General features: G+C 37.1%; 1 protein-coding gene across 1 annotated transcript in view; it reads left to right on the top strand.

The window, feature by feature from the left end:
• Positions 1–27007, top strand: part of EYS (eyes shut homolog) — a 1391558-nt gene that overhangs the window by 842769 nt on the left and 521782 nt on the right. Inside the window, 1 exon segment of the mRNA XM_054722350.1 lies at positions 17630–17771. Within this exon segment, the coding sequence (XP_054578325.1) occupies positions 17630–17771 (142 nt within the window).

Raw genomic sequence — 27007 nt, 5'->3', positions numbered from 1 at the left:
ACTCAAGACCTCCTTCTTATTTTTCATAAGTGCTCTGATTTTTCTCCTGATATTTCCCCTGAGGATATTATTTAATTAGTTTTTTTTTTAAGTATCTTCTGGTCCCTGATGTAGCAGTTATAATTCCAGCAGGAGACAGATGTGTTTAAAGTCAAAGGGTTTAATTGAAGAGAATTTAATTGAGAATCTACTTATAGGTGTTTGTGTGGGATAGGGAGCCAAGATGATTGCAATGGCTGAGGAGCTATCACCACATACACACACATAACAAAGGCTTTGGAATTTGGGATTTAAATACTATCTATAATAATAAAAGTGTGATATGCTAATTAGACTGGACAGCTAAATGACCTTCTGGACGTCCTTCCAGACAACCTTCCAGATGAAGCTGGGGCTGTGAGGGCCAAGCCCCTTGCACGGATTTCGTGCATCGGGCCTCTAGTATGACGATAAAAGAAAGACAATAGCATTTGCAAACAAGCAATATAAAAATTTAGATTTCATTTAAATCCACTAAAATTTTCTCATCGTGGTGGTGATTATTTGCTTTCTTTTCCCCTCAGAGGCCACTGCAATTCTTGCTTCACTTAATAAAAGAGTCAGTGGACATAGAGATTCCAGTAGTGACATGATAGCATTGAAACTCTTATTTCCAATTAATAAAGCCTTGCAACTAGGTATATTACAAATCACTTTCAATCTCAGATACATATTTGAGACTTCACTTTCATTCCACAGAAAGAAAATGCAATGAATCAGATTTTTTAAAAACATGTTTCTATCAGACAGCAGAGAATGCCCCAGAACATAGATTTGTGACTTTGGAAAGCAATGAGAAAATGTTACTGAGGATCACAGAATGTTATATCAATTTAGAGACTCTTGAGTTGTTGTACCTTGAATCCTCATTTATCTGGGTTAACATACTCTTAAGAGTCTATCAATGCCCTGTTTCATTTGTGGCTCCTGCTGCTGATAGGAACCACAAGTTACTCTGAAAGGACAGTGTTGGATTTTTTAAATTCCAGGCTATCTAAAATGTAAGCTTACACCCAAATAAATGAACTTGTTTCTTCCCTTTTGTCTCCAAAATAAATCCTCATCAAGAGCAATTGCATAGTACATGTCTTTTAAAAAAATCAGGTTCATAAAAATGTGCATAAGTGAACTTAAGACCCTACAGATCCATCAACTCAAAACTACTCTAGTGGCCAGGTATCTTCTCAGCTGTCTCAACAAGGACCATGTATCTCCTACCTTTATTGAGACTTTATTTTGTTTTCTTCTTCCTATTACAAGCCAACATAGCCACAAATAACAAGAGTATTTTTCAGATCCCAATGGTCAAAACATGGTACTAGTGAAGTTGTTTCAACCAAATCTCAATATCTAGTGGCATGGTGTATGTGTGACAAACTCCTTCCAAGACCCTGTTTTTTGCCCGGCTCTCAAAATATGCCTCTGGTAGAGTTGGTTCTGTATTTTTTTAGATTAAACTTCTAGGTCTTTTTGGTAGAAAAGAGGAAGAGAGAAACCCTCTGTGTGTGCTCTCAAGAATAAGTTTACTTAAGTTTCAGAATTTCCCAATTCTGTATACCCCATAGATAGCACAGAAGAATATTTATTTTATTATGCATACTATTTAATCTCACAGAGGAATAAATATATGCTACATGGGCCTTTCTGGAGGGACTTACTCAGCTTTGGAACAGAACCCTATCTTGGAAATCATATTATCCCTGCATCCAAACTTGGGCTCAAGTCTTAGGATTATTTCCCGACATACTGATAACCACCCCTTACTTAAGCATTCAGTTTAGAAAGGTTATAAAACATATCCGCTGGTCTATGTGAAGATATTTAGCCACAGTGGTTCTTTCAATTAATGTTAGGGATTCTCTCTCACTTCCCATGTGACTCGATGTATATATATAAGGGAGACTAAGACATATAGTTGTGACTTTCATGTTACTGTTCTCTTACAGAGCAGTTATATATAGGTCCTACAGGTTTTGAATTACAAGCCATTATATTTTAAACACCTAATAATGAGAAAACATTTCAATTAATTTATTATTCTCTATTTGCACTTCCATAAAACTTTACTTAATCCGAAGGATTAGAACAGAAATCATACTCCAAAGTTAATTTCTGGTAAAATTCTGTTATGCATTACTTATTTTAAAATTATATGGTGGGTGTGTGTGTGTGTGTGTGTGTGTGTGTGTGTATGTGTGTAGACATACATATATTAATGCTAATAACATATAATTTTATTTGAAAGTTTTTAATTGAGTTATTAAGAATAGCATATAAAAGCTATATCTTGAAAAAAAATTATATTTGTATAGCACTGAACCTGGCTTAACATCTCAGGTGAAAAATTGGAATCTATTCTTCTCTTATTAGCACCAAGTATATCAGAATGTTCCAGAACCTGCATTTTGCTATTTAAAATAGTATTATTTTCTATGGTAATAGATGAAGCCTGTCTCTAAGAGTCAATTTCAGTTTAAAGAACATTTTTAAAATGAACCAGAGTTTGTGAGTTTGTCTATATGCAACCAGTAAAACTGAAAGCTAAAATTTTATGGCTCAAAACATCAATTTTCATTTCAATTTTATAGTCCATCTTCAACTTATCTGAAAGAATGGTCATAAGGGTGATCTCTGAGTCTGAAATTGCTGGATTTCGAGGCCCTATAAGTATAGATGTCATAGTGATGATGGATTTAATGCTATACTAGTTTTGCTTAAACAAGGCTTCCCAGGGCAGCTTTAAGCTGACTCCAAGTGATGGATGATGAAACCCAATTGCTCATGAAACTTTATTGTTCTTTGTGTGTACGTGTGCACATGTGTATGTTTCTGATAGAGGTGAACATTCGTCAGCAGTTCTCAAAATCGTTACCCTTTGATTTTCATGAACCTCCTATACCTCTTCATAACTACAGACTCTTCGACGCATGTCCACATGGCAGAGGTTCACCTGTACTACTTAACATCCACATGATGGCCTGCCTTTTTATTTCTCCCCTTGGCATATCAAAGACAGCAACAGGGTTTTGGAACCAAGGTTCAAGAAATCCCAGTTCCGGAGCTATAAGCAGTGACTCTGGACAAGCTTTTTGGTCTGGCAAAGCCTATGAACTCTGCTTTTTCTCAGATGTAAACTGGCGATAATAATGTTAAACCTTACTTCCTTGTGAATGTGTTCCATCACATCCCAAATTAAATCGGTCCCCAACCCCTTTAAGCATCTTGATGCTTGATATACATCATCTTCTCTCTTGAGATTTGAAGTACAACAGAACACTGATGCAGCTTTGTCAGTCTTGTGTCCCAGTGTGGACTGTCTTTGCCCGACACAGAGTAGTGTTGGAAGTACCTGCTTGACACATGTCTCCTAGATGTTAAATAGCAAACCTTGTAGTAGTCAAAAAGAATTATTTCTGACTCCAAAGTTCATGCTTGCCCTCTTTTCCCACAAAAGCAATTTTGGAAAGGACCAAGGAACAGAAGTAATCCAGGGGAGTAAACAAACATATTTGTTGTCAGGTAGCTATGGCACCTTGTCCTCTTACCCCAGCTGCACCCAAAAATGATGTGTAATACAGCAGAATAATCTGCTTTACAAGTAGTTGTGGAAATGCAACTAGATTGAACTGAAAATGGCCGTTTATGGAACTTAATTGTATGACTAATCTGACTAGGAATTTACTCTCCAAATTCTCCTCATGAAATAAGCATCACAATTTGAAGGTGTTATGGGCTGACCACCCCCAACAAAGGATGTGAGGCTTACACTTGCAGCGTAAGCCTTGCACTAACTCCCAATATCTCATAACCCAAAGGACAGATTTTTAGATTCAGGAGTGAAAAGAGGTGAATCAGGTTGTCTGAGGATGATTTCATCACATCACATTGTGGTTTCCATGAGCATTTTAATCCTCCCGGTCTCTAACCAAGCAGACTTCCTCTGTCACTTCTACTTCTGCTGTTTTCTTGAACTGTTTTGACACAGTCCCAACATAACCCAAGATTCTCTTAAAGATTGCCCATGGTAGAAATGAAAGTGCCACTATATAAACCCTCTTTAAAACTAATAAATTGTATTTCAAAGTTAATCTGCTTTGCTTTATTCTTTTAATAATTTTTTTAAAAATTCAGGTATAGTTTGAGTATTCAGAAATTATGTATATAATATTTTAAAATACTTTGTTTAAACAATTTTGCCAAACAATATAAGGTGTAAATCTATGCTAAATTAATCTAATTTTTAAATTTTCTTGGTGGTGTTTTTCTAAAGCAGATTTTTCATCTCAAGGAAATATTACTAGAAGTGGTTTAATTGCTCATAATGATAAAGACAATTGCATATATTGTTCTTGATTATCTTTAATCAGTGATCTTATTATTTAATAATCTAATGTCAATTATTTCTATACTATGTTTTATAGAAACATATGGCATATGGTCCTGAAATATAATTTAATTAGAACCACTGTATTAATGTAATCAATAACCACATCACCGGTATTTAAGGCCAATCACACATGCAAAAATATATTTAGACATACAGTGAAAAGATCTGAAGTTTTAGCAAGGAACAGTCCTTCAGAAGAATCATGACATAATGTAGAATAACTTCTGTTCTACATAGGAACACAAGGGAAAACATGTCTATTCTCGGTTTTCAAGATTATGTACCCTACAGGAAAAGATCAACTGGAATAACATGTACTTTAGAATTAACCAGAAAACAACTCACTTCCATGGTATTTTCAATACTAAATTCAAAGCTTTTAGCTGCTTTTTGTTCAGTTGCCCATATTTGTTAGAAAATCTGAGTATGGCTCAATGAATGCAAACAGTTACTTTTCCTGTAGAAAGCCCCATGGGCAAAGGGATAAGTCTGTCCTAACGTGGAGACTGGGGACAGACTTGTCTCCCAATGTGGTAGTTTCTGGGCTTCCAGTCCATGATAAGACCGCTGACTTAGAATCACACTTATTAAGGGTAGAAAAGAATAGTTGGTGTACTTCTAGGAACACCATTGATGCAGAATTGATTTTTTTTTAAGGTCAGTAGGCTAATGCCTAGCTTTTATTAAAAAAAAAAAATCAAGGATGGACGAAAATAACTCCATCAAATGAGAGGTTATTATTTTCACTGGAGAGACAAAACATGGAAATATCAAACAATCCCATGATGAGAGACAGTACATAATTGAATGCAAAACTGAAGGGTATACTATAGGTGGTAGTACGTGATAAAGAAATAATTAAGACTACAAATATTAACAGCATTTTAAGTAATAAGTGAAGCTCACAGAAGTGCTAATTTGTGAGTAGCATTTAAATGGAGAGAAGAGAAAGCCTGGCAGGTGGGAGAATGAGAATGAGGGCACTGACCTAAGTGCGGCAGAAAATTCCCCTTGTGCAGCTGTCAGAGGCACAGGTCATTAAAGAAGAGCCAGAACTGGAGGGGCGGGTGCTTGAATTCCAGCTGCAGATTTTTAGACTTAATCCTTTTGGCAATGACTAGCCATTCAAAGTTTTAAATTAGGGAGTTGAACTTATCTTACTTTTTATAAAGATATGATGGGGCAGTGGAAGCTGGGAGCAACTAATTCTATGTCACCTGTGGAAACTACTTGAATTAAATATTATAGGAATTGAACAAAAAGAGCCCCTATAACTGCTTAATCCCCTTTAAAGAATCAATTTTCAGATGGAACTTAATAAATATCTTCTAAGCAAAATGAATATAAAATATCCCTAGATAGCTGGGGTAATTTGATTTGATAAGAAGTAGTGTATTGGGCCCTAACCGGTTTGTCTCAGTGGATAGAGTGTCGGCCTGTGGACTGAAGGGTCCCAGGTTCAATTCCGGTCAAGGGCATGCACCTTGGTTGCAGGCACATCCCGAGTAGGGGGTGTGCAGGAGGCAGCTGGTCGATGTTTCTCTCTCATTGATGTTTCTAACTCTCTATCCCTCTCCCTTTCTCTCTGTAAAAAATCAATAAAATATTTTTTTTAAAAAAAAGGAGTAGTGTATTGGCATCAAATACCTAAATTAATGTCTATCTTTTATTTCTGTTTGTGTGAACAAAAAGCTTCTGGGTCTGAAGCCTCTCTAAAAAGAAAGAATTGTTATTTTGACTTTATAGCAATTTCTTTATATTTTTATGGCTGATTAAATAAAGTAATGATTTCAATATATAAATATTATAGGCAGTCAACAAAGAGAATACACATATTCAGGTTCTATGGAAAGTTTTAACACTGTCACTTAAAAACAGCTTTCTTAAACATAAGATGGAAGCTAGAGTAATTTTAAATCATGACTTTTTAATTTTATTAATATTCTTTAATCCTCACTGGAGGAGTGAGGGTTTTTTTCCATTGATTTTCTTTTTCTTTTAGAGAGTGGAAGGGAGGGAGGGAGGAGGAAGAGAGAGACGTATCAATGTTAGAGAGACACATTTATAGGTTGCCTCCCACATGTGCCCCAATAGGGGGTAGGTATTAAACCTGCAACTGAAGGTGCATGCCTTTGTCTGGGAATTGAACCAGACACTCTCCAGTGTGGAGGCCAATGCTCTATCCACTGAGCCATGCAGGCCAGGGCTCTTAAAAATGTTTAACGTTGACATTATTGTAGTTGTCCCCCTCCTCCCCAAACTTTGCCTAACTCCATCCACCCCTATGACTTTTATAATACTCAAGAATAATCATATAAGAGAGAGTTGATTTCCAACATGATGGAGTTTTTATATTTGCTTTTTTATTATTTACTAGAGGCCCAATGCACAAAATCCGTGCCAGGGTAGGCCTTCGCAGCCCTGGCTTCTTCCGGGAGGTTGTCCAGCCAGTTGTTCCACTTTTTGGTCGTTCAGTCGATTTGCATATTACGCTTTTATTATTATAAATGAGATTGGACTAATCCAGGTGTCCCTTCCACTCTACTAACGCATGTGGAAGCTTATAACTTGTTGCTGTATAATGATATGGCAGTCATGCAAATAATAAAATAGTAGGTAGGTTACCCACATCTCTATTGTGCTCAGTATAGTTGTTTGACCTTTCTTGGGATCTACCCTGAGTACCGAAACAGAATGGATAGGATTTATGGCACACTAAACTTTCCTTCAGGTTCTAATTAGTGGAGAGATGTTAATGATTACTGTTGTGTGAATACAAATGACAAATATGAACAATCACTGCAAGTTTGGGAAAAGAGCAATTAAAGGTAGTTTAAACACCAGGAGTCCTCCGGAGAGTTCTATATATATTTATAATTATGCAGAATAAATTTGTCTACTCATTTGACCTTTAAAGCACCCTGTGTGCTGATTTTAGAGAAAGCATTAAAAAGCCTTGATAGAAAAATTTTACACTGCATGGTGTGCTAGGCAAACTGTATCATCAGCAAAAGCTAAACAATAATGTTGTAAGACTGTTTTCCTACCTTCAGTCAATTCCTGTTAGATTCAGTCGGGCACAATCAGAACAGTGTGACCTCCATGCTAATGAGGCTAAGGGGAAAGATACGACTGCTGTTAAAAAGTGCGTCTCTTGAATAAAATAACAATCCCGCTAGATGAAATATTAGAATTGCATTTTCGGCAAAGAAAACCTGATAGTCTACATTGTTATAAAGGAGGCATTCTTACCTTTCATTTTCCTTCAGTTTAGCTGCCTGCTCTCTGGAATATGTGTATGAGAAAAGATGATATGTCATCCTTGTGTTCAATTACCAAGGGTAATTTATTTCAGAAATGATAATAACTTTGAAAACAAGAATAACCAATGCAGAAATTTAAGCATGAAAGAAAATTCTCATACTTATCCAAAGATGAAAGCCTACAGAATTAGTACTAAATACTAATAGTGCTCTTGATTGTGAAGCAGTCTACCCTCTGTGACAATGAATAGAAATTATATTAAAAATAAAAATTATAAATTTCAAGGAAAAGCTTTGAAGGTGATGTCTATAAGAACTAATTTTCTTATGTAATATATGAACCTTTCCCCAATACTTAGTTATATTCGTTAATCCAGATCAAAGGTCATTTGCAAGTCTATATCTTGGATTATAGTCAAAGGCCAATCACCTGCTCCATTGCTATTCATGCAGAAAACCTCCTTAAGGAATTAAATTCAATGTGGTTAACACTAATTAAGAGAGACATGTTCTGAGATTTTAACAAAAACTATTATCAGGCTCGGCTCCAGTTAAAGTATCAAATTCCATACTCAATTAACATTAATACTGCTTCACTGATAGGATTGTAAGATATGAAAGACCTTCTTGTACATTGGGTCAAATATTTCTGTAACTCAATACTCTAGTTACCGTCTGTATCAGTCAGGGCTTTACTAGAGAAGACCCAACAGAAAATATATATTGAGATTTCGTTTAAGGAATTGACTTATGCGATTATGGAGTATGACTGGATAAGTACAAAATGTGTCAAATATTGCCATCAAGGCCTGCAGGCTGGAAACTTAAGCAGGAGCTGATGCTGTGGAATTTCTTCTTCCCAGGGAAACCAGTTTTGCTCTTAAAGCTTTTGAAATTGATTGGATGAGGTCCACCCACATTATGGTGGTAATGTTCTTTACCTAGAGTCCACTGATTGTTGAAATAGATGTTAGCCACATCTACAAAATGCCTTAATAGCAGCACCTAGATTAGTGTTTGATTGAATAACAAGGGCTATAGTTTCGGTACATTGTCACATAAAACTAACAGAAAATTTTCTGACGAAAATTTAGGAATTTACAATTTAAGTATAGAGAAAGCTTATATACTGAAAATCAGCTTCTAGAAAAATTCCCTAAGAAAGTAAATAGATTTGTGTATTAGGATATATGAAATAGCCATGCATTAGTTTCAAAGAAAGGAGTGAAAAAACTGGGGAAAAGGTTGCCCAAATACCTAATGATTAGACATTTTAGGGGAAAAAAAGTGTACAAACATGTGAACTATTACTATACATTCATGAAAATTAATAGTTTTCAATAATATTAACATACATAAATGTTTACATTATATTATTAAATTACCAAAGAAGCCAAACTGTGAAAAATGTTTATGTTACATTCTCAACTTTGGGGACATTCAGTAATAAAATGAAAATTTTAGATTGTAATAGAATATTAATTATGGTTCCTCCTGGGATAAATGTAGGTTTTTGTTTGTTTGTTTTTGCTTTTCCTTTTTATAGTTTTAGCAGTTTATTTTAGTACTTGTAATTGGAAAAAATAAAACATACAATTTTAAAAGTAAAATGCTGTCGGTCAGTCATTAAGCACTTTCCAGACAGTGGTCCTGTAAAACTGCTCAATGTCCTACACATACTAGTACAATATTCCACATGCAAGTCCTTGTTCCAGGTGTAAGGATACAGTAATAACATAACAAAGGCTGTTGACATTGTAATGAATGAACTACTAATATCTGTACAGAATGTAACATGTCCCACATACTCAACATACAGAATATGAAATATCTGGTATTAAACTGAACTCTTGTTACCAACTGTAGGCAGAAAAAGCCATTAAAACTCCACCTCACACATTTCCCTTCCAATTTTCACTCTCACTCAGAATCTCACTTCTACACTATCTATTATTCTTCCCTCTTCCTATCATAGTCATCTTTATCATTCAAGGATCACTTCTGGAGTATTTCTAACTTTAATTCATTTATATTGTATAGTAGTCCTTACTACACATGTTCATATAATTGTGTATTAAATTAATATATATTGTATTTCACATTACTCATTATTATTATCTAAATAAGTAATTCCAAAAGATAGAGACTGCAGTTGAATATTGACTAAGTGCAGTTAGGTAAATGAAGGAAAAAAAGGTAGAAAATTTTATTTCCATTGGATTAAGTATTCTAATATTTCATATAAATATAGGAAACATATGTATATTTGTTAGACACAAGTATGCAGGTGTGTGTCTGTACACATGTTTGTGTATATATACACACATATATATATAGCCTTTAAGTTTTAGAATATAGAATAACTTTTATTCTTGATAAAAATACCACCGACAATTTGGGAATAAAAAATAGATTTTAAATCATTATTGTTGCAAGTATTACATAAGCCCCTCCTTTTCCCTCCATTGACCTTTTCTAACCCTTCTCCACCTCCAACCCCATGCCTTCACCACCCTAATGCCTGTGTCCATGGATTATGCATATATGCATACAAGTAATCTTTTATCACCCACCCACCCTCTGAGATTGCACAGTCTGTTCCATGCTTCTATGTCTCTGCATCTATTTCGTTCATCAGTTTAGTTTGTTCATTAGATCCCAGTTATGAGTGATATCATGTGATACTTGTCTTTCTCTGACTGGCTTATTTAACTTAGCATAATCCTCTCCAGGTCCTTCTATGCTGTATCAAAGGGTAAGAGATCCTTCTTTTTTACTGCTGCATAGTATTCCATGGTGTAAATGTACTACAGCCTTTTTATCCACTCATCTACTAATGGGCACTTGGGCTGTTTCCAGATCTTAGCTATTATAAATTTCAACATGTCAAAATCTTTGAAGAAGCCCTAGCTGGTTTTGTTCAGTGGATAGAGCATCAGCCCAAGGACTGAAGGGTCCTGTGTTCAATTCTGATCAAGGGCACGTACCTTGGTTGCAGGCTCCATCCCAGCCCTGGTTTGTGTGCATGCGGGAGGCAACCAATCAATGTGTCTCTCTCACATAGTTGTTTCTCTATATTTCTCCCCCCTCCCTTCCACTCTCTCTAAAATGGAAAAATATCCTTGGGTGAGGATTAACAACAACAAAAAATATCTCTGAAGAAGAGTTGGAAGAGAGGATACTTGGCATACCAAATGTCAAAATAAATTATGCCACTTCAATAATTAAAGCAATGCAATTGGTTTCAAATATTACAGTGAAAGTGTATAAAATACAATCTGCCATATACATAGAATCTCATTGTACAGTATTGATGACATTCAAATTTGTCTGTAAACATAAAATATTAGCAAATATTTTTTGGATGGGAAGAATTTTTATGCAGATAATACATTGAAAATACTGATAAGATCTTACATGAAATATAAATATAAAACTGAACAAAATCTTCAACATTCTCACAATGCTTATTGGAATCAAATTTCTAGAGTGTAATTTAGCAATTTGCTGATAAATCTTTAAAACTGTCTATAATTTTATTTAATAATTTACTTCTTGAAATATTCCATAAGGATATAACCAAGTAATGGTGAGAAAACTCAAGAATTAATTATCATGTAATTATTTATTATTTTAAAATCTTAGAAACTAAATATCCAATAATGTCTTTTCTTAAATTATTATATAATCATATAAGAAAATTATGAATATATATCTATCTGTCTATATAAATAAACAGACGGATAGATAGACCACATCTTCTTTAGCCGTTTGTCCATTGTTTGGTTATTTTTAAATCTTGGCTGTAGTAAATAATGATGAAATGAACATAGGGGCACATATATATTTTCAAAGTGTTTTCATATTCTCTGGGAAAATATCCAGAAGTAGGACTTGGTAGAACATATGTAGGTATATTCTTAAAGTTTTAAGGAACCTCCATGTTGTTTTTCATAGTGACGGCATCAATTTATAATCTCACTGACACTCTCCACCTCCTCCCTGACACTTGTTATTTCTTGTCTTTTGGATAGTAAACATTCTAATAGGTGTGTAGTGATATCTCATTATTGTTTTAATTCCCTAATAATTAGTGACATAGAATGTATTTCCATGTGTCTTTTGGCCATCTGTAGGTCTTCCTTGGGAAAATGTCCGTTCAGATATGCCCATTTTTTAATCAAATTATTTTTGTTGTTGACTTGTATGAGTTCTTTATATATTTTGGATATTAACCTCTTATCATAAGTTCATTTGCAAGTATCTTCTCTCATTTAGTTGTTTGCCTTTCTGTTTTCTTGATGGTTTCCTTTGCTGTGTGGAAGCTTTTTAGTTTGGTGCAGTCACATTTCTTATCTGTGCTTTTGTTTCCCTCTCAGGCATGGTAGTATTGCTGAGCAGAGGAACCTTTGTTGGGTTATAGATATCTGACTAGTTATAGGTTTAAGGAGAGTTACAAATGAGTCTTCTTACTCTGCCATGCTCTGCTTTTTATTTTTGTCAATTAATGAATAGCGTCCTAGAAACTATAACCTCCATAAGATATTTTTAACAGTTTAGTTGTAATAAGTAATTAACCCAGAAAGTTTCTAGTTTGCTTTAAATATAGAATTTAAGAATAAGAAATGGGTTCTAAAAATGTGCAACACATTTTTCTCCCATGTTCTTAATATAGAGAACATCATTTATATCTTCAAAAGTTTTTCAAAACTCTTTTTATAAAAGCCTCAGTATTGGCTTCTTGGACACACTTGGTTTTAGCTCTATTAAGTTTATATCATGATGCATATGGAAGAGGGGTGCAAAGAATCTGTAAATATATTTTAAAGAAAAAATGTACAGACATCATAGACATGACTTAACTATTTAATTATTCCCATTTTACATTCAATACAAAAGTGGCTAAATGTGTGTATGTTTGTGTATATGTTAAAACCTGACCATATTGCACTTCACTACAGACTTGTAGGGTCATGAAAACGTTAATAAAATTGGCCATATCCTGGGATATGCAGTCTAGGCAAATACATTTCAAAGACTTGAAAGCAAATAGAAAACATTCTTTGAACAAGCTTGATTTGAGTTTTAATATTTTTTATAATAATAAAAAACAGAAAATCCCTGTATATTTGTAAATTTGTAATATAATTCTGAATAACTCTTGGATCAAAGGGGGAAAAAAGAAATTAGAACATATTTTGAACAGATAATAATTAAAATAAAACTTGTTAAACATAGAAAAATTAATCCTTAAGGAAAAATTTACAATCTTATGAGCATAATTTGTTAAAAACCTTATAAATAGAAAAGTTAAGCCCAAAGAAAGTTAAAAAAAGAAAATCATAATGATAAGAGCTGACATTAAAGCTGTAGAAAGCAAATAGAGAATTAAGACTATTAACAGTGGCAAAAGTGTGTTCTTTGAAATTTACTACTCCCTGCCAATATTTATCCACAAAACAAATAAAATGAGAAATGATACAAATAGTATCACCAGAAAGAAACATTACTATAGTTCTAATATCAATAAAAATATAATATCAGGAAATTATGAAATATTTTATGCCATACTTTTAAAAATATAGATTGAATGAAAAAAATTCTAAGAAAAAATACTGTTTAACAAAATGGACATGATAACACATAGTTAACTATATTATATTAAATACATTGAATCTATATTTAGTAACTTCCTCAAAGAAAACTTTAAGCCCAAGTGGTTATACTAGTGAATTCTACCGTATATAAATGGCAGATATCAAATTAATATTATGTAAACTCTCTGTAGAATATAAGGACAGCATAATCTTGATAGCAAAATTTTATAAGACCAGTATAAGACAGGAAATATGAAGGCCAGTCTCTATTCCTTAAAATGTAGAAAAGTGAACCCTGTGTTTTATAATCAAGACATACATTATAAAAAAAGTTAGACTTATCCCAGAAATTCACTCAAATATTTAAAAGACCAGTGAACATAATTCATCACAATTAAGAGAAAAAAGGGAGAACACGATATTTGATAATCTCAACCCAAAAGATGAATGAAGTACTGGTAAGAGCATTAACTCTACATGTACTAGCATGTTTATAACAGCAATATTTATAATAGTACCAAATGTATACTAAATCTAGAATAAATTTTTGAAATATCAATATAATGATATATCTTGAAAATGAACAAACTATTAAATTCAATAACAAAGATGAATATTGAAAACAATGTTGAATTATGATGGAGGGGACATACAAATGTGTATTTGTGTTGCTAATATTTCTAGGAATTCTTACTAGTAATATTCTGCCATTTGACCTATGTAGTGATCACTTGAGTATCTTCACAATATGGTATTTCATAGAGCTTTATTTTTTACCTTCTTCATTAAGCATGTTATATAAATATTTGGAAGACAGACTATCACATAGTCAAGATATAGAATGGCATTGATAGGTGAATGTTACCTAGGTATCTTATAATATGTGTACTATCATCTCTGAAAGGATTATAATAAAACTAGAGGCCCAGTGCATGAATTCGTGGATGGGTGGGGTCCATTGGCCTGGCAGGTGATCGAGGCCTATCAGGGGGCGGCCAGCCAGGGGGAGGGACCGCAGGAGGTTGGCCAGCTGGCCCCCGGATCAGGGGTAGGGGAGGCTGCTGGTGGGGGAGGGAGAGAGGCTGTGGGCAGTTGACTGGCATGTGGGAGGGGCCATGGGAGGTTAGCTGGTGGGGGGAGAGGCCATGGGAGGTTGGCCGACTGGGGGTAGGGACAACAAGAGGTTGGCTGGCCAGGAGGAGGGGCCACAGGAGGTTGGTCAGCTGCGGGGGAGGGGCTGCGGGAGGTTGGCCAGCTGGTCAGGGGGGAAAGGGGCCATAGAGACGTTGGACAGCCAGGGGTGTGGGAGAGGCTACAGGAAGTTGGCTGGCTGGCCCCCCCATCAGGGCTGATCGGTGGGGCCAGCTGGGGGAAGAGGCCATGGGAGGTTGGCTGTGGGAGCGCACTAACCCCAGAGGCAGCTCCTGCGTTGAGCGACAGCCCCCTGGTGGACAGTGCATATCATAGCGTCTGGTTGACCAGTTGTTCTGGTCATTTTTTCATAACGGTCACTTAGGTTTTTATATATATAGATGTACTTGCTTGGTAGCTAAATATATAAATTGATTAGGTAAGGATCTACCAACTTTTTTCTGTAAAGAGCTAGGTAGTAAATATGTTGGGCTCTTTGGGCCTTAGAGTTTTACTTGTAGTTATTCAACTCTGCTGTGAAAGAGCCATAGATTATGAGTAAAGAAATCTGTGACTCTGTTCCAGTTAGACTTTACTTACAAAGTGGTGGAAAGGCAACAATTGTCCTATATGCCATAGTTTTCAGTCCCTGGATTAGATGATTAAACAGGTAGATAGAGTAAGTGAGACATGCATATCTACATGTTAAAGTACTGTCAAAGTATTTTTTATCTCATCTTTCTAAAATATGGGCACAGGAAAATTAATACTGGGAGTTGTCTAATTAAGTTATATTTGATTTATTCATTTTTAAAAAGTTTGCATGCTTTGTATCTTAGTATGATTTATATTGCTACAAATAATTAATCATTGCAGTATTACTGTTTTTAACCATAAACATGTATTGTGCATCGGATTAACTATTGCTTCCCTTACCTTTGGAAGATATGTTCCAAGAACCCCAGTGGGTGTATAGACTGTACTGAATATATATTACAGGCCTGGTGCACAAAAATTTGTGCATTTTGGTTGGACCCTCAGCCCAACTTGTGCCCTCTCACAGTCCGGGACCCCTCGGGGGATGTCCATCTGCCAGCTTAGGCCTGCTTTCTGGAGGATCGGGCCTAAGCTGTCAATTGGACATCCTTAGCGCTGCTGAGGAGGCAGGAGAGGCTCCTGCCAACGCCGCTGCGCTCGCAGCCATCAGCCTGACTTGTGGCTGAGCAGAGCTCCCCCTGTGGGAGTGCACTGACCACCAGGCGGCAGCTCCAGCGTTGAGTATCTGCCCCTGGTGGTCAGTGCACGTCATAGCGACTGGTTGTTCCCAGTTGTTCTGCAGTTAGGGTCAATTTGCATATTACCCTTTTATTATATAGGATATGTACACACACACACACATATATAATGTCTCCTCTTATATGTATACACCTATGATAACTCTTACTTTATAAATTAGTCACAGTAAGAAATTAATAATAATCTATCTATATATGTAAAACCCTAATATGTAAACAGACCAAACGATGGAACAACTGAAAAACCCACCAGGGGGTGCACACAGAACAATGCAGGCGTTGGCCATGGGTGGGATGGTGGAGCAGGTAAGCAGGGGTGCCAGACCAAGGCACGGCTCTGGTCTTCATCATTGGGGTGAGCCTCTGGTTGTTACTGAAAATTCTTTGCTACCACATGCCACTTGCACCTGCTGTCAGTGCTGGCCCAGCTCGCACCTGCCACCAGCACCGGAGCCGCTGCTCGCACCCGCTGCCAGTGCCTGGTGCCAGCCCCAATCACTTGGCGCTGTCAGCATGTGTGAGCAGCAGATGCCAACCCCGATTGCCCCTGAGGGCTTCTCCACTTCCCCCTGCTCCCATCGGGGCAGCAGCTGCTGCTGGCACCCACAACTGGTGTCGAAGCCGCTGCTAGCACCCACTACTGGAGCCGGCCTCAATCACTCTGTGCCGTCAGTATGTGGGAGCAGCGGCAGCGGGAGTGGGGCTGCTGGCAGACAGGGGACCCAGGCCGCGGTGGGAGAGGCCGGGCAGGGGGGCGGAGGATGGGCCGAGACCCTCCCCTGTGCCCACCTCAGCCTCACGGCCCATAGTTCCTTTCAAGGTGCACAAATTTGTGCACTGGGCCCCTAGTGAATAATAAAAGATATGACAACATATTATAATAAAAGTTATGTGAATATGGCCCCTCTTTCTCAAAATATCTTGTACTAGCTGGACAGTGAGGCTCAGTGGTTGAGCATTGACCTATGAATCAGGAGGTCATCGTTCAATTCCTGGTCAGGGCACATGTCTGGGTTGCAGGTGCAGGGGTCAATACCCAGTGGGGGGTGTGCAGGAGGCAGCCTATCGATGATTCTCTCTCATCGTTGATGTTTCTATCTCTCCCTCTTCCTTCCTCTCTGAAATCAATAAAAATATATTTTAAAAAATATGTTGTACTCTACTCACCCTTCTTGTGATGATGTGAGATGATACAATGCCTCTGTCATGAGTACAGTGAGGTGAATGACATACGTAGGCATTGTGACTTACTGTTAGGATACTATATGGGTTACTGGAACACCAGTACTGAGATACTGGGACAGTCAATGGATACTAACTGACTAATGGGCAAATAGCATATCTAGGGATGACTCATGTCCCTGGCCAGAAGGAGGAAAACAATGTGAGATCATACTACTCAGACTGATGCATAGTTTAAAACTTATTTATTTATTTCTAGTACTTTCCACTTAATAGTTTTGAACTGAGTTTGACAATATGACTAACTGGAACCAGAGAAAGTAAAATTACAGATAGGGGACAGTACTGTAACCATATATAAATCAATACTTTTTAATATTTTCTAACTCACACAGAAAATTTAATAATGTAAAAACCTGAAGCAGAATATTGTACTCTAACCTCGTTTTAATCACTGCTGAAAGAGATTGCTTTATTATGAGGATTTATTTATTTTATTAGGTGATTGCTACAATTTTTTGTTTTGTCTAAATTTAACTTTGTATTTATATACTTAAAGGATTAAGGGTTTCTAATTTAGAGCAGATTAATCTACTTCTGGCTTTGTTGGTTTTATGGTGTGATAATCTATTTACTTAAATCTTTCTTCTTTTGTTAATAGCTTAATTAATGGGTCAGATAAATGTTTACACAACACATGCTAAAACCATAAATTACTTTTCTAAATGGTTGCAGGCAAGAATTGGACCCATGTAAAGCTGAGCTGACTATTCTAGGGAGGACCTTAAAAGCAAGGGAACCTGTCAATCACGTGTCTGAAAAACCCCTGCCAGAATCATGGTCTGTCTTTATTGGTGGATTTCCAGATCTTCATGGAGTAAACCAGGTATTTCTATTGATTTTTGTATTATGTCATTTTATGAAGAGAGAGGAAAACTTCATAGTTTTCTGTTTTACTGAGCCATCTACTTGGTTTCTAAAAGAAATTTTGAGACATTCAACAAACATTACTTTAACCTACCAAAGTATACTAAAAGTTTACTGTTCTCATCTTTAGAATTGCTTCAGTATCAGACTGTTTTTTCCATCTTATGTACTACGTGTGTGGTACATATCATGAGAATATTAAGCATACTAGAGGCCCGGTGCACAAAATTTGTGCATGGGGGTGTGTGTCCCTCAGCCCAGCCTGCACCCTCTCCAATCTGGGACCCCTCGAGAGATGTCTGACTGCCTGTTTAAGCCCGATCCCGGACTGCTGGCCCCCAACTGCTCGCCTGCCTGCCTTCTGCCTGCCAGCCTGATCACCCCCTAACCACTCCCCTGCCAGCCTGATTGATGCCTAACTGCTCCCCTGCCAGCCTGGTCACCCCTAACTGCCCTCCCCTGCAGGCCTGGTCCCACCCAACTGCTCTCCCACGCAGGCTTGGGTCCCCTGCAACTGCCCTTCCCTGCAGGCCCAGTCGCCCCCAACTTCCCTCCTCTGCCGGCCTGGTCACCCCTAATTGCCCTCCCCTGCTGGCCTGGGTCCCCCACAACGGTCCTCCCCTGCAGGCCTGGTCTCTCCCAACTGCTCTCCCTTGAAGGCCTGGTCCCTCCCAACTGCCCTCCCCTGCTGGCCATCTTGTGGTGGCCATCTTGTGTCCACATGGGGTCAGCCATCTTTTGTGTTGGAGTGACAGTCAATATGCATATTACTCTTTTATTAGATAGGGTGGGGGCCAGCTGGTTTGCCCTGAAGGGTGTCCTGGATCAGGGTGGGGGTTCCCTTGGGGCATGGGGCAGCCTGGGCGAAGGGCCTGTGGTGGTTTGCAGGCTGGCCACACACCCCGGCAACCCAAGTGGAGGCCCTGGGATCTGGAATTTATTTATCTTCTATAATTGAAACTTTGTAGCCTTGAGCTGAGGCCAGGGCCAGCCAGGAAGTTTGGCTTCCTCCATTGCTGGGGAAACCCAAGCCTCTTGCTCGCTCTGTGGCCGCAAACATCTTGGTTGGGTTAATTTGCATACTAGCTCCTGATTGGCTGGTGGGTGTGGCTGGTGGGTGTATTGGAGGTACGGTCAATTTGCATATTACTCTTTTATTAGATAGGATGGGTTTTTGTTCCCTCCCATGCTGGTGATCAATGGATATATGAAAGGGTTGGCTTAATAACAAGCCAAAAATATGATTTAAGAAATGGAACTAGAAGACCATTCCCAGTCTCTGCTTCATATAAGGTTACTAAAATGTAAGAATTTTCTCTACAGAGTTCTGTGCATATGCCAGCCCACTTTCTAAATTTCCATTTAGATAATTAGTCTGTTGTCTTCATTATTAACCTATATTTTAGAATAAGAGCATGCATGCTGACTTAAATGTTATTATTTTGCTTCATTTTATGTTATTACAGAGAGCTACTTAAAAAATTTAAGGTTGCTTGTTAAGTATACTAATCGCTTAATATGTTCTATATCTTCCCTTTTGCTTTACATACCCATAACTATATATTTCCCCCAATAAAGGGATTTTTCATATAGAATTTAACTTTTGTGAGCATACATTAAATGCAAGGTCTCAACACTCCAGGAGATACACAAATATCTCTAATACAGTTAGCTATTTACCCTAATAGAAATATGAACAATATACAGAGGCAATATAGAAAATAGAAAAGGAAGGCTTCTGGACTCCTTGGAGCAGTAAGGGAGTTTGTAGTTAGAGATGATCAAGTGTCTACCAGGTAAATAATGTAGACTGTCATTCCAGGCAGATAAAACAACCACACACAGAGGAATAGGTAATGGAAATACTTAGGAGAGGAGAGTGGGAGTAGAAATAACTTATTATTGTGGAGCCATGGAGTTTAATGTGAATTGAGCAGGAGAAAGACTTGATGTTGGGAAAGTGAGCAAGAGCCTGAGAATAATGGATCCCATATAAAATAAAAAATAGTGTATATGTGTATACTGGTGCCCAGAGGTGCCACTTAAGAAGTCTAAAAGGTATTAATATATTTATGCAGTTTTCACGGTAACAGCAGCTGAAGTGTATAGGATTGGAGGTGTTTAGACTATCCGTCAAGAATTGGTAATGTGCCCTACCTTGTTTGGCTCAGTGGATAGAGCATCAGTCTGTGGACTGAAGGGTCCCAAATTTGATTCTGGTCAAGGGCACATGTCTGGGTTGCAGGCTCGATCCCCAGTAGGGGGTGTGCAGGAGGCAGCCATTCAATGATTCTTTCTCATCATTGACATTTCTATCTCTCTCTCCCTCTCCCTTCCTCCTTGAAATCAATAAAAATATTTTTTTTAAAAAAAAAAAAATTGGTAACATTAGGTAATAGGAATGCTTAAATAAAAATCATGTGGCCTTAAGAGTGAGATGACTATGAAAGCTATTAAACTTGTGAATAATTGTAGGTTAAAAAATAGAAAAATGTGGAATTTGAATGACCAATTTGGCTTATATAAATAGAAATTTTATGCTATCTAATTAAGATGTGGATCACAAGATTATTTATAGGGAAAGACAGTAGGTTCATTTTTGCATTTGGGGCAGGGATGATTTTCAGATATTTAACTGGCTTGCCATTACCACTAATCCATCAGTCCATTTTATCAGTCCATTCCTGTTGCATACCATTCCTATCAATGGGACATTGTGATAGAGAGTAAGTTATTTGAATTCACAAGAAATCTTGACCAAGATTTGGCTGTGTGAGTGTTTTATATATGTGATAGTGGAAACCACATCATTGACTGGATTGATTTTGTAGAAAGAGAAAAGCGAGAGCTAAAGATTGGTGATCAGAAATAGAGAAATGATTTAAAGAAGAAGTGCCCACAAAAGTGATTTAGAAGTAGAAAGATTGGCAGTAGGACAAGGAAAAAAATGTATTGTTACAAAAACCAAAGATGGAAAAAGTTTCCCAAAGGAGCATATGTTCAAAGCCAAAGCTAAAGTAGGTCAACTAGCAGTTTCAGGAGACCAATAATAACAGAAAACAAATGGTAATATTTTGAGGAAGAATAAATGGAGCAACAGGGTGATTTTAGGTTATTTTAGTAGAAGCTTATTAAAAAGAGAGATATTATCTAGCGGAGGACAGAATCTCAGAATTGCAGGGATATGTAATGCTAATGGACTATATTCTAAATACTTTTTCTCGAAAAGCCTGTTTGAAAGGATTGGCATTTACTAAGGGATTATCTCACTAAAACCTTGATATCTGTCCTGTGATGTAGAGCAACTCGACATGTAATTAAAGTAGAGTAAATTCAGTGTGTGAAAGAGTGAAGTTACCTTGAAATTAAAAGGACAACCAATTAAGCAGGTCTTCCCTTCTTGTTAAGTATGCTGTATTTAAAAGATTTTGTATCAATCCCTTATTGGTTTTTTATTCTTTCCTTACATTGCTACTATGACATAGTAGCTGTGTGTGTGTGTGTGTGTGTGTGTGTGTGTGTATGTAAGATATACTTATATTGCTAGGCACTAATGATTGATACAAGCAAATTATCTATAATAATAAAAGTGTAATATGCTAATTAGACCAGACAGCCAAATGACCTTCCAGACGTCATTCTGGATGTCCTTCCAGATGAACTGTGGCAGTGGGGGTGGAGGCAGAGGCAGTTAGGGGTGATCAGGCAGGCAGAGGCGGGTAGGGGCGATCAGGCAGGCAGAGGCGGGTAGGGGCGATCAGGCAGGCAGGCGAGAAGTTAGGGATGATCAGACAGGCAGGTGAGTGGTTAAGAGGGATTAGGCAGGCAGGCAGGTGAGTGGTTAGGAGCCAGCGGTCCTGGATTGCAAGAGGGATGTCCGGGATCGGGCCTAAACCAGCAGTCAGACATCCCAGATTGTGAGAGGGTACAGGCCGGGCTGAGGGCTCCCCCGCCCCTGCCTCCCCCATGCATGAATTTCATGCAGTGGGCCTCTAGTAACATAACCATATGATAATACTTAAAGAGACATCATCTGGTAAATCAGAGGGGGAAAAACAAACTTTATGAACTCATTTCTGCACAATGCAGCCCCTCTGAATATCTAAATATCAAGCAGGCTCTAACTATCTAATTATTGTATTCTGATTAAGAGCTGCTGTTTAAGCACAGTGGGTTGTCAGAGCTCAGAAAATTAAAAACAACAGGTTTGCAGTATAAAACACCAAGGAAGAGAACTATACTTGATTTCTTGAGTCAGTGAATGTAAAGATATAATTATTCTCTTGACACTCAGTTTCCAATAATGTCTTTCTGTACTGGCCAGAGACTCTCCACATGATAAGAGTCTCTAATCCAATGTGTGTATGCTGACAGGTTGTTTAATGTTTCCTTTAACAAAAACACACAGAGCTCAGTATGTGAGGAGAGACGGAAACAGTTCGACACTTTCAATTTTGTGCCTGAAGTGTGAAAAACTCTGCCTCCCCTGATGTCCACATGAGAACTTCCAAAGTCCGAGAGTAAATGCCCTCTCTCTGGTGGTAGGAAAACACTTTCCTTGGTAGTATTTTATTTAATTGCTTACACTTTTCAGTGCATGGACTTCTGTTTGTGGGCCCAAGTTGCTTAATGACACCAAACCTTAACCCCTAATAAGTGCAGAGGAAGTTACAAAGGAACCAGCTATTCTCTTTGCTTTACAAAATGTTTCATGACAAATTTATATAATGGACAAACCTTCAATATTTGACAGGGAAGTAGGCTGAGGAGTAAGGACACAACTGAGGAAATGTAATATCCTGGAAGGCAGAAGAGCACGTTTCAAGAAAGAGGAGCTGCTCAGCCTTGCTGAAGTCAGCTCTAGTAAGAACAAGGGCTGAAAAGCATCCGCCTGTCGTTTTGACATGGAGATCATTGATACATTTCCCAGAGGAATAACCACTTCTGTTTAAGCTCATGATGGTTAATGAAGAGATACCATCAGCATTCTGTTAAGAACCAATCTTTTCCTTTGGCAAAAGGGGGAGAATCTAGTTGGACATTTTCTTCCTATTATAACAACCATGAAAATTCCAACCACAGGATGACAGTGTAGTGATTTTTTAAAAAGTTTTATTGGAAACCCATTTGTAGTATCACCTGTAAAGTTGAAGATGTTCATGTACTAAAAAACAAAATTTTCCTGGTTAGAGATGGGGATGTACACTACTAAATTTTTCATACTTGAATATGAGGAGGCATGTACTAGAATGTTCATAGCAAAGGTATTTGTAACATGAAAAGTAAAAACATAAACATTTATTAAAAGTAGTGTGTATATTCTGTATACTGCAACTTCATACACTGATGAATATCAGTGAACTTCATGTCATACATTTAAGTCTTCAATCCATTTAGAATTGATTTTTGTGTATAGTGTAAGATCAGGGTCCAATCTTGTTGACTTGCATGTGGCTATCCAGTTTCCCAGCGCCATTTGTTGAAGACACTCTTCTTTCTTTAGTGTGTACCCAGCTAAAGATTAGTTCACTGTTTATGCATGGATTTTTTCTGGACTCTCTCTTCTGTTCCATTGGTCTACATTGCTGTTTATGCAAGTACATTGATGTTTATACTGTTTTGATTACTGTATCTTTGTAATGTTATTTGAAATCAGAAAGTATGATGCTTATAGCTTTGATCTTTCTCAAAATTGACTTGGTTATTCATCGTCTTTGGTGGTTCCATATGAATTTTAGAATTGTTTACTTCTAGATTTTAAAAAATGCCATTGAGATCTTGATAGGGATTGCTTTGGATCTATTGATTGTTTTTGGTAATATAGATATGTTAACAGTATGAACTCTTCCAATCCATGAACACAAATGCCTTTTTATTTTTTATGTCTTATTTAGTTTCTTTCATCAATGTTTATAGTTTTCTCATTTCCTTTTTTATATACACTGAGTGGCCAGATTATTATGATCTATGCGTTCAGAGATCATAATAATCTGGCCACTCAGTGTGTATCCTATATAATAAAAGGCTAATATGCAAATTGTCCCCTCGACCAGGAGTTCGACCAGCAGGCAGGCCGGCCAACTGCTCATGTCCCCTACCCCTGGCCAGGCTGGCCGGACCCCACCCATGCACGAATTCATGCACCAGGACTCTAATATACACACACACAAACACACACACACACACACATACACACACACACACACATACACACTGAGTGGCCATATTATTATGCGTTCAGAGATCATAATGATCTGGCCACTCAGTGTAATCTGTGGTTTGTGTATAGAACAATTGATTTTTATGTTGCTTTTGTATCCTGTAACTTTATTGAATTAGTTTTTTTAATATTTAGATTTTTTTACATATAAGATCATTTTGTCAGAAACATGGACAATTTTACTTCTTTCTTTCTTACTTAGATGCCTTTTATTTCTTTTTCTTGCCTAGTTGCCCTAGTTAAAACTTCTAGTGATATGGTAAATAGATGTAGCAAGAGATGGCATCCTTGTCTTATTTCTGATCTTAAAGGAAAAACTTTAAGTTTTTCATTGTAGAGTATCGTGTTAGCTGGGGATTCATCAAATATAGCCTTTTTTATTATTTATATATTTATTTAATTATTTAAATTGTTTTTTCATCAATAATACTTTATTAAATATAGTATATTTTATTTAAATTCTTTATTGTTGAAAGTATTACATATGTTTTCTTTCTCCCCCATTGACCTCTCCCCACCTGCTCCCACCACCCCAGCACATGCCCTCACCCCAGTACTGTCTGTGTCCATTGGTTATGCTTATACGCATGCATACAAGTCCTTTGGTAGATCCCACCCTCCTCTGTCTTCCCTCTGAGGTTTGATGGTCTGTTTTTTGCTTCTATGTTTCTGTATCTACTTTTATTCACCAGTTAATGTTGTTCATTATATTTCACAAATGAGTGAGATCATGTGATATTTACCTTTCTCAGACTGGCTTATTTCACTTAGTATAATGCTCTCCAGGCCCATCCATGCTGTTGCAAATGGTAAGAGTTCTTTCTTTTTTTACAGCAGCATATTATTCCATTGTGTAGATGTACCACTGTTTTATAATTCACTCATCTGCTGATGGGCACTTAGGCTGTTTCCAAATCTTAGCTATGGTAAATTGTGCTGCTATGAGCATAGGGGTGCATATGTCCTATCTGAATGGTGTTTCTGATTCCTTGGGATATATTCCTACAAGTGGGATTACTGGGTCAAATGGGAGTTCCATTTTTAATTTTTTTAGGAAACTCCATACTGCTCTTCACAGTGGCTGCACCAGTCTGCATTCCCACCAGCAGTGCAGGAAGGTTCCTTTTTCTCCACATCCTTGCCAGCACTTGTCATTTGTTGATTTGTTGATGATAACTATTCTGATAGGTGTGAGATGGTACCTCATTGTTGTTTTGATTTGTATCTCTGGGATGATTAGTGACTTTGAGCATGTTTTCATGTGTCTCTTGGCCTTCTGTATGTCCACTTTTGAAAAGTGTCTATTTAGGCCCTTTGCCCATTTTCTTTTATTGGGTTGTTTATCTTCTTTTTGTTAAGTTGTATGAGTTCCCTCTAAATTTTGGAGATTAAACTCTTATCAATGTAACATTGGCAAATATGTTCTTCCATGCAGTGGGCTCTCTTGTTGTTTTGTTGATATTTTCTTTTGCTGTGCAGAAGCTTTTTATTTTGACGTAGCCCCATTTGTTAAAAGTGATGCAAAGCAATGGCCTTTTTTGGGTTGAAATAATTTCCTTCTATTCCTAATTCATTGAGTATTTTTATTATGAAAGAGCAATGAATTTTGACTATTTTTTCTGCATTTATTGAGATGATATGCTTTTTATTCTTTATTCTGTTAATGTGGTATATCACAATTGATTTTCAATTGTTAACCCATTCTTGCAACCTAAGGATAAATCCCACTTGTTCATAGTATATGAACTTTTGAATGTGCTGTTGAATTTGATTTGCTAGTGTTTTGTTGGGGACTTTTATTATATCTATATTCATCAGGAATATTTTCCTATAGTTTTTTATTTTGTTTTTTTTTTAGGGCGGCTTATCCAGTTTTCATATCAGAATAACAATGGCTTCATAATATATGGTTAAAATGTTTCCTCCTCTTCAGTTTTTTGTAAGAATTTAAGAAGAATGTTAATTGTTCTTTAAATGTTTGATGCAGTTTACCAGTGAAGACATGGGCATTTCTTGTTTGGGAGGTTTTTTATTACTAATTCAATCTTCTTACTAGTTACAGGCCTATTCAGACTTTTTATTTCTTCCTGATAGGTTGTATATTTTCAGGAAATTATCAATTTTTCCTAGGTTACCCATTTTGTTGGCATATAATTGTTACTAGTATTCTCTTATGATTCATGTCATTTCTATAATATTTATAATATTTCTTCTTTCATTTATGACTTCATTTATTTGAGTATTTTTTTCTTTTTTTCATGGTCTATCTAAGGTTTTGTCAATAATTTTTAAACCCAACTCTTTTTTTTTAATAAATCTTTATTCAGATTATTACAGGTGTTTCTCTTTTTTTTCCCCCCATAGCTCCCCTCCACCCGATTCCCCACCCCACCCCATGCCCTTACTCCCCACTACTATTCTTCATCCATAGGTGTAAGACTTTTGTCCAATCTCTTCCCACCCCCCTCAGACCCCCTTCCCCCTGAGAATTGTCAGTCCACTCCCTTTCTATGTCCCTGATTCCATTATATTCACCAGTCCATGCTGTTCTTCAGACTTTTTATTCACTTGATTTTTAGATTCACTTGTTGGTAGGTATGTATTTGATGTCTTTTTGTTGTTCATAATTTTTACCTTTACCTTTTTTTTCTTCTTCCTCTTCTTAAAGAATATCCTTCAGCATTTCATGTAATCCTGGTTTGGTGGTGATGAACTCCTTTAGCTTTTTCTTGTCTGTGAAGCTCTTAGTCTGACCTTCAATTCTGAATGATAGCTTTGCTGGGTAGAGCAATCTTGGTTGTAGGTTCTTGCTGTTCATCACTTTGAATATTTCTTGCCACTCCCTTCTGGCCTGCATAATTTCTGTTGAGAAATCAGCTGACATCCATATGGGTACTTCCTTGTAGGTAACTAACTGTTAACCCAACTCTTGATTTTGTTGATTTTTTCCTCCGTTGTTTTACTAT

This window comes from Eptesicus fuscus, chromosome 10 (genome assembly GCF_027574615.1).
Source record: "Eptesicus fuscus isolate TK198812 chromosome 10, DD_ASM_mEF_20220401, whole genome shotgun sequence".
NCBI classification, from domain to species: Eukaryota; Metazoa; Chordata; class Mammalia; order Chiroptera; family Vespertilionidae; genus Eptesicus; species Eptesicus fuscus.
This window is presented reverse-complemented; position numbering and strand designations above follow the sequence as displayed.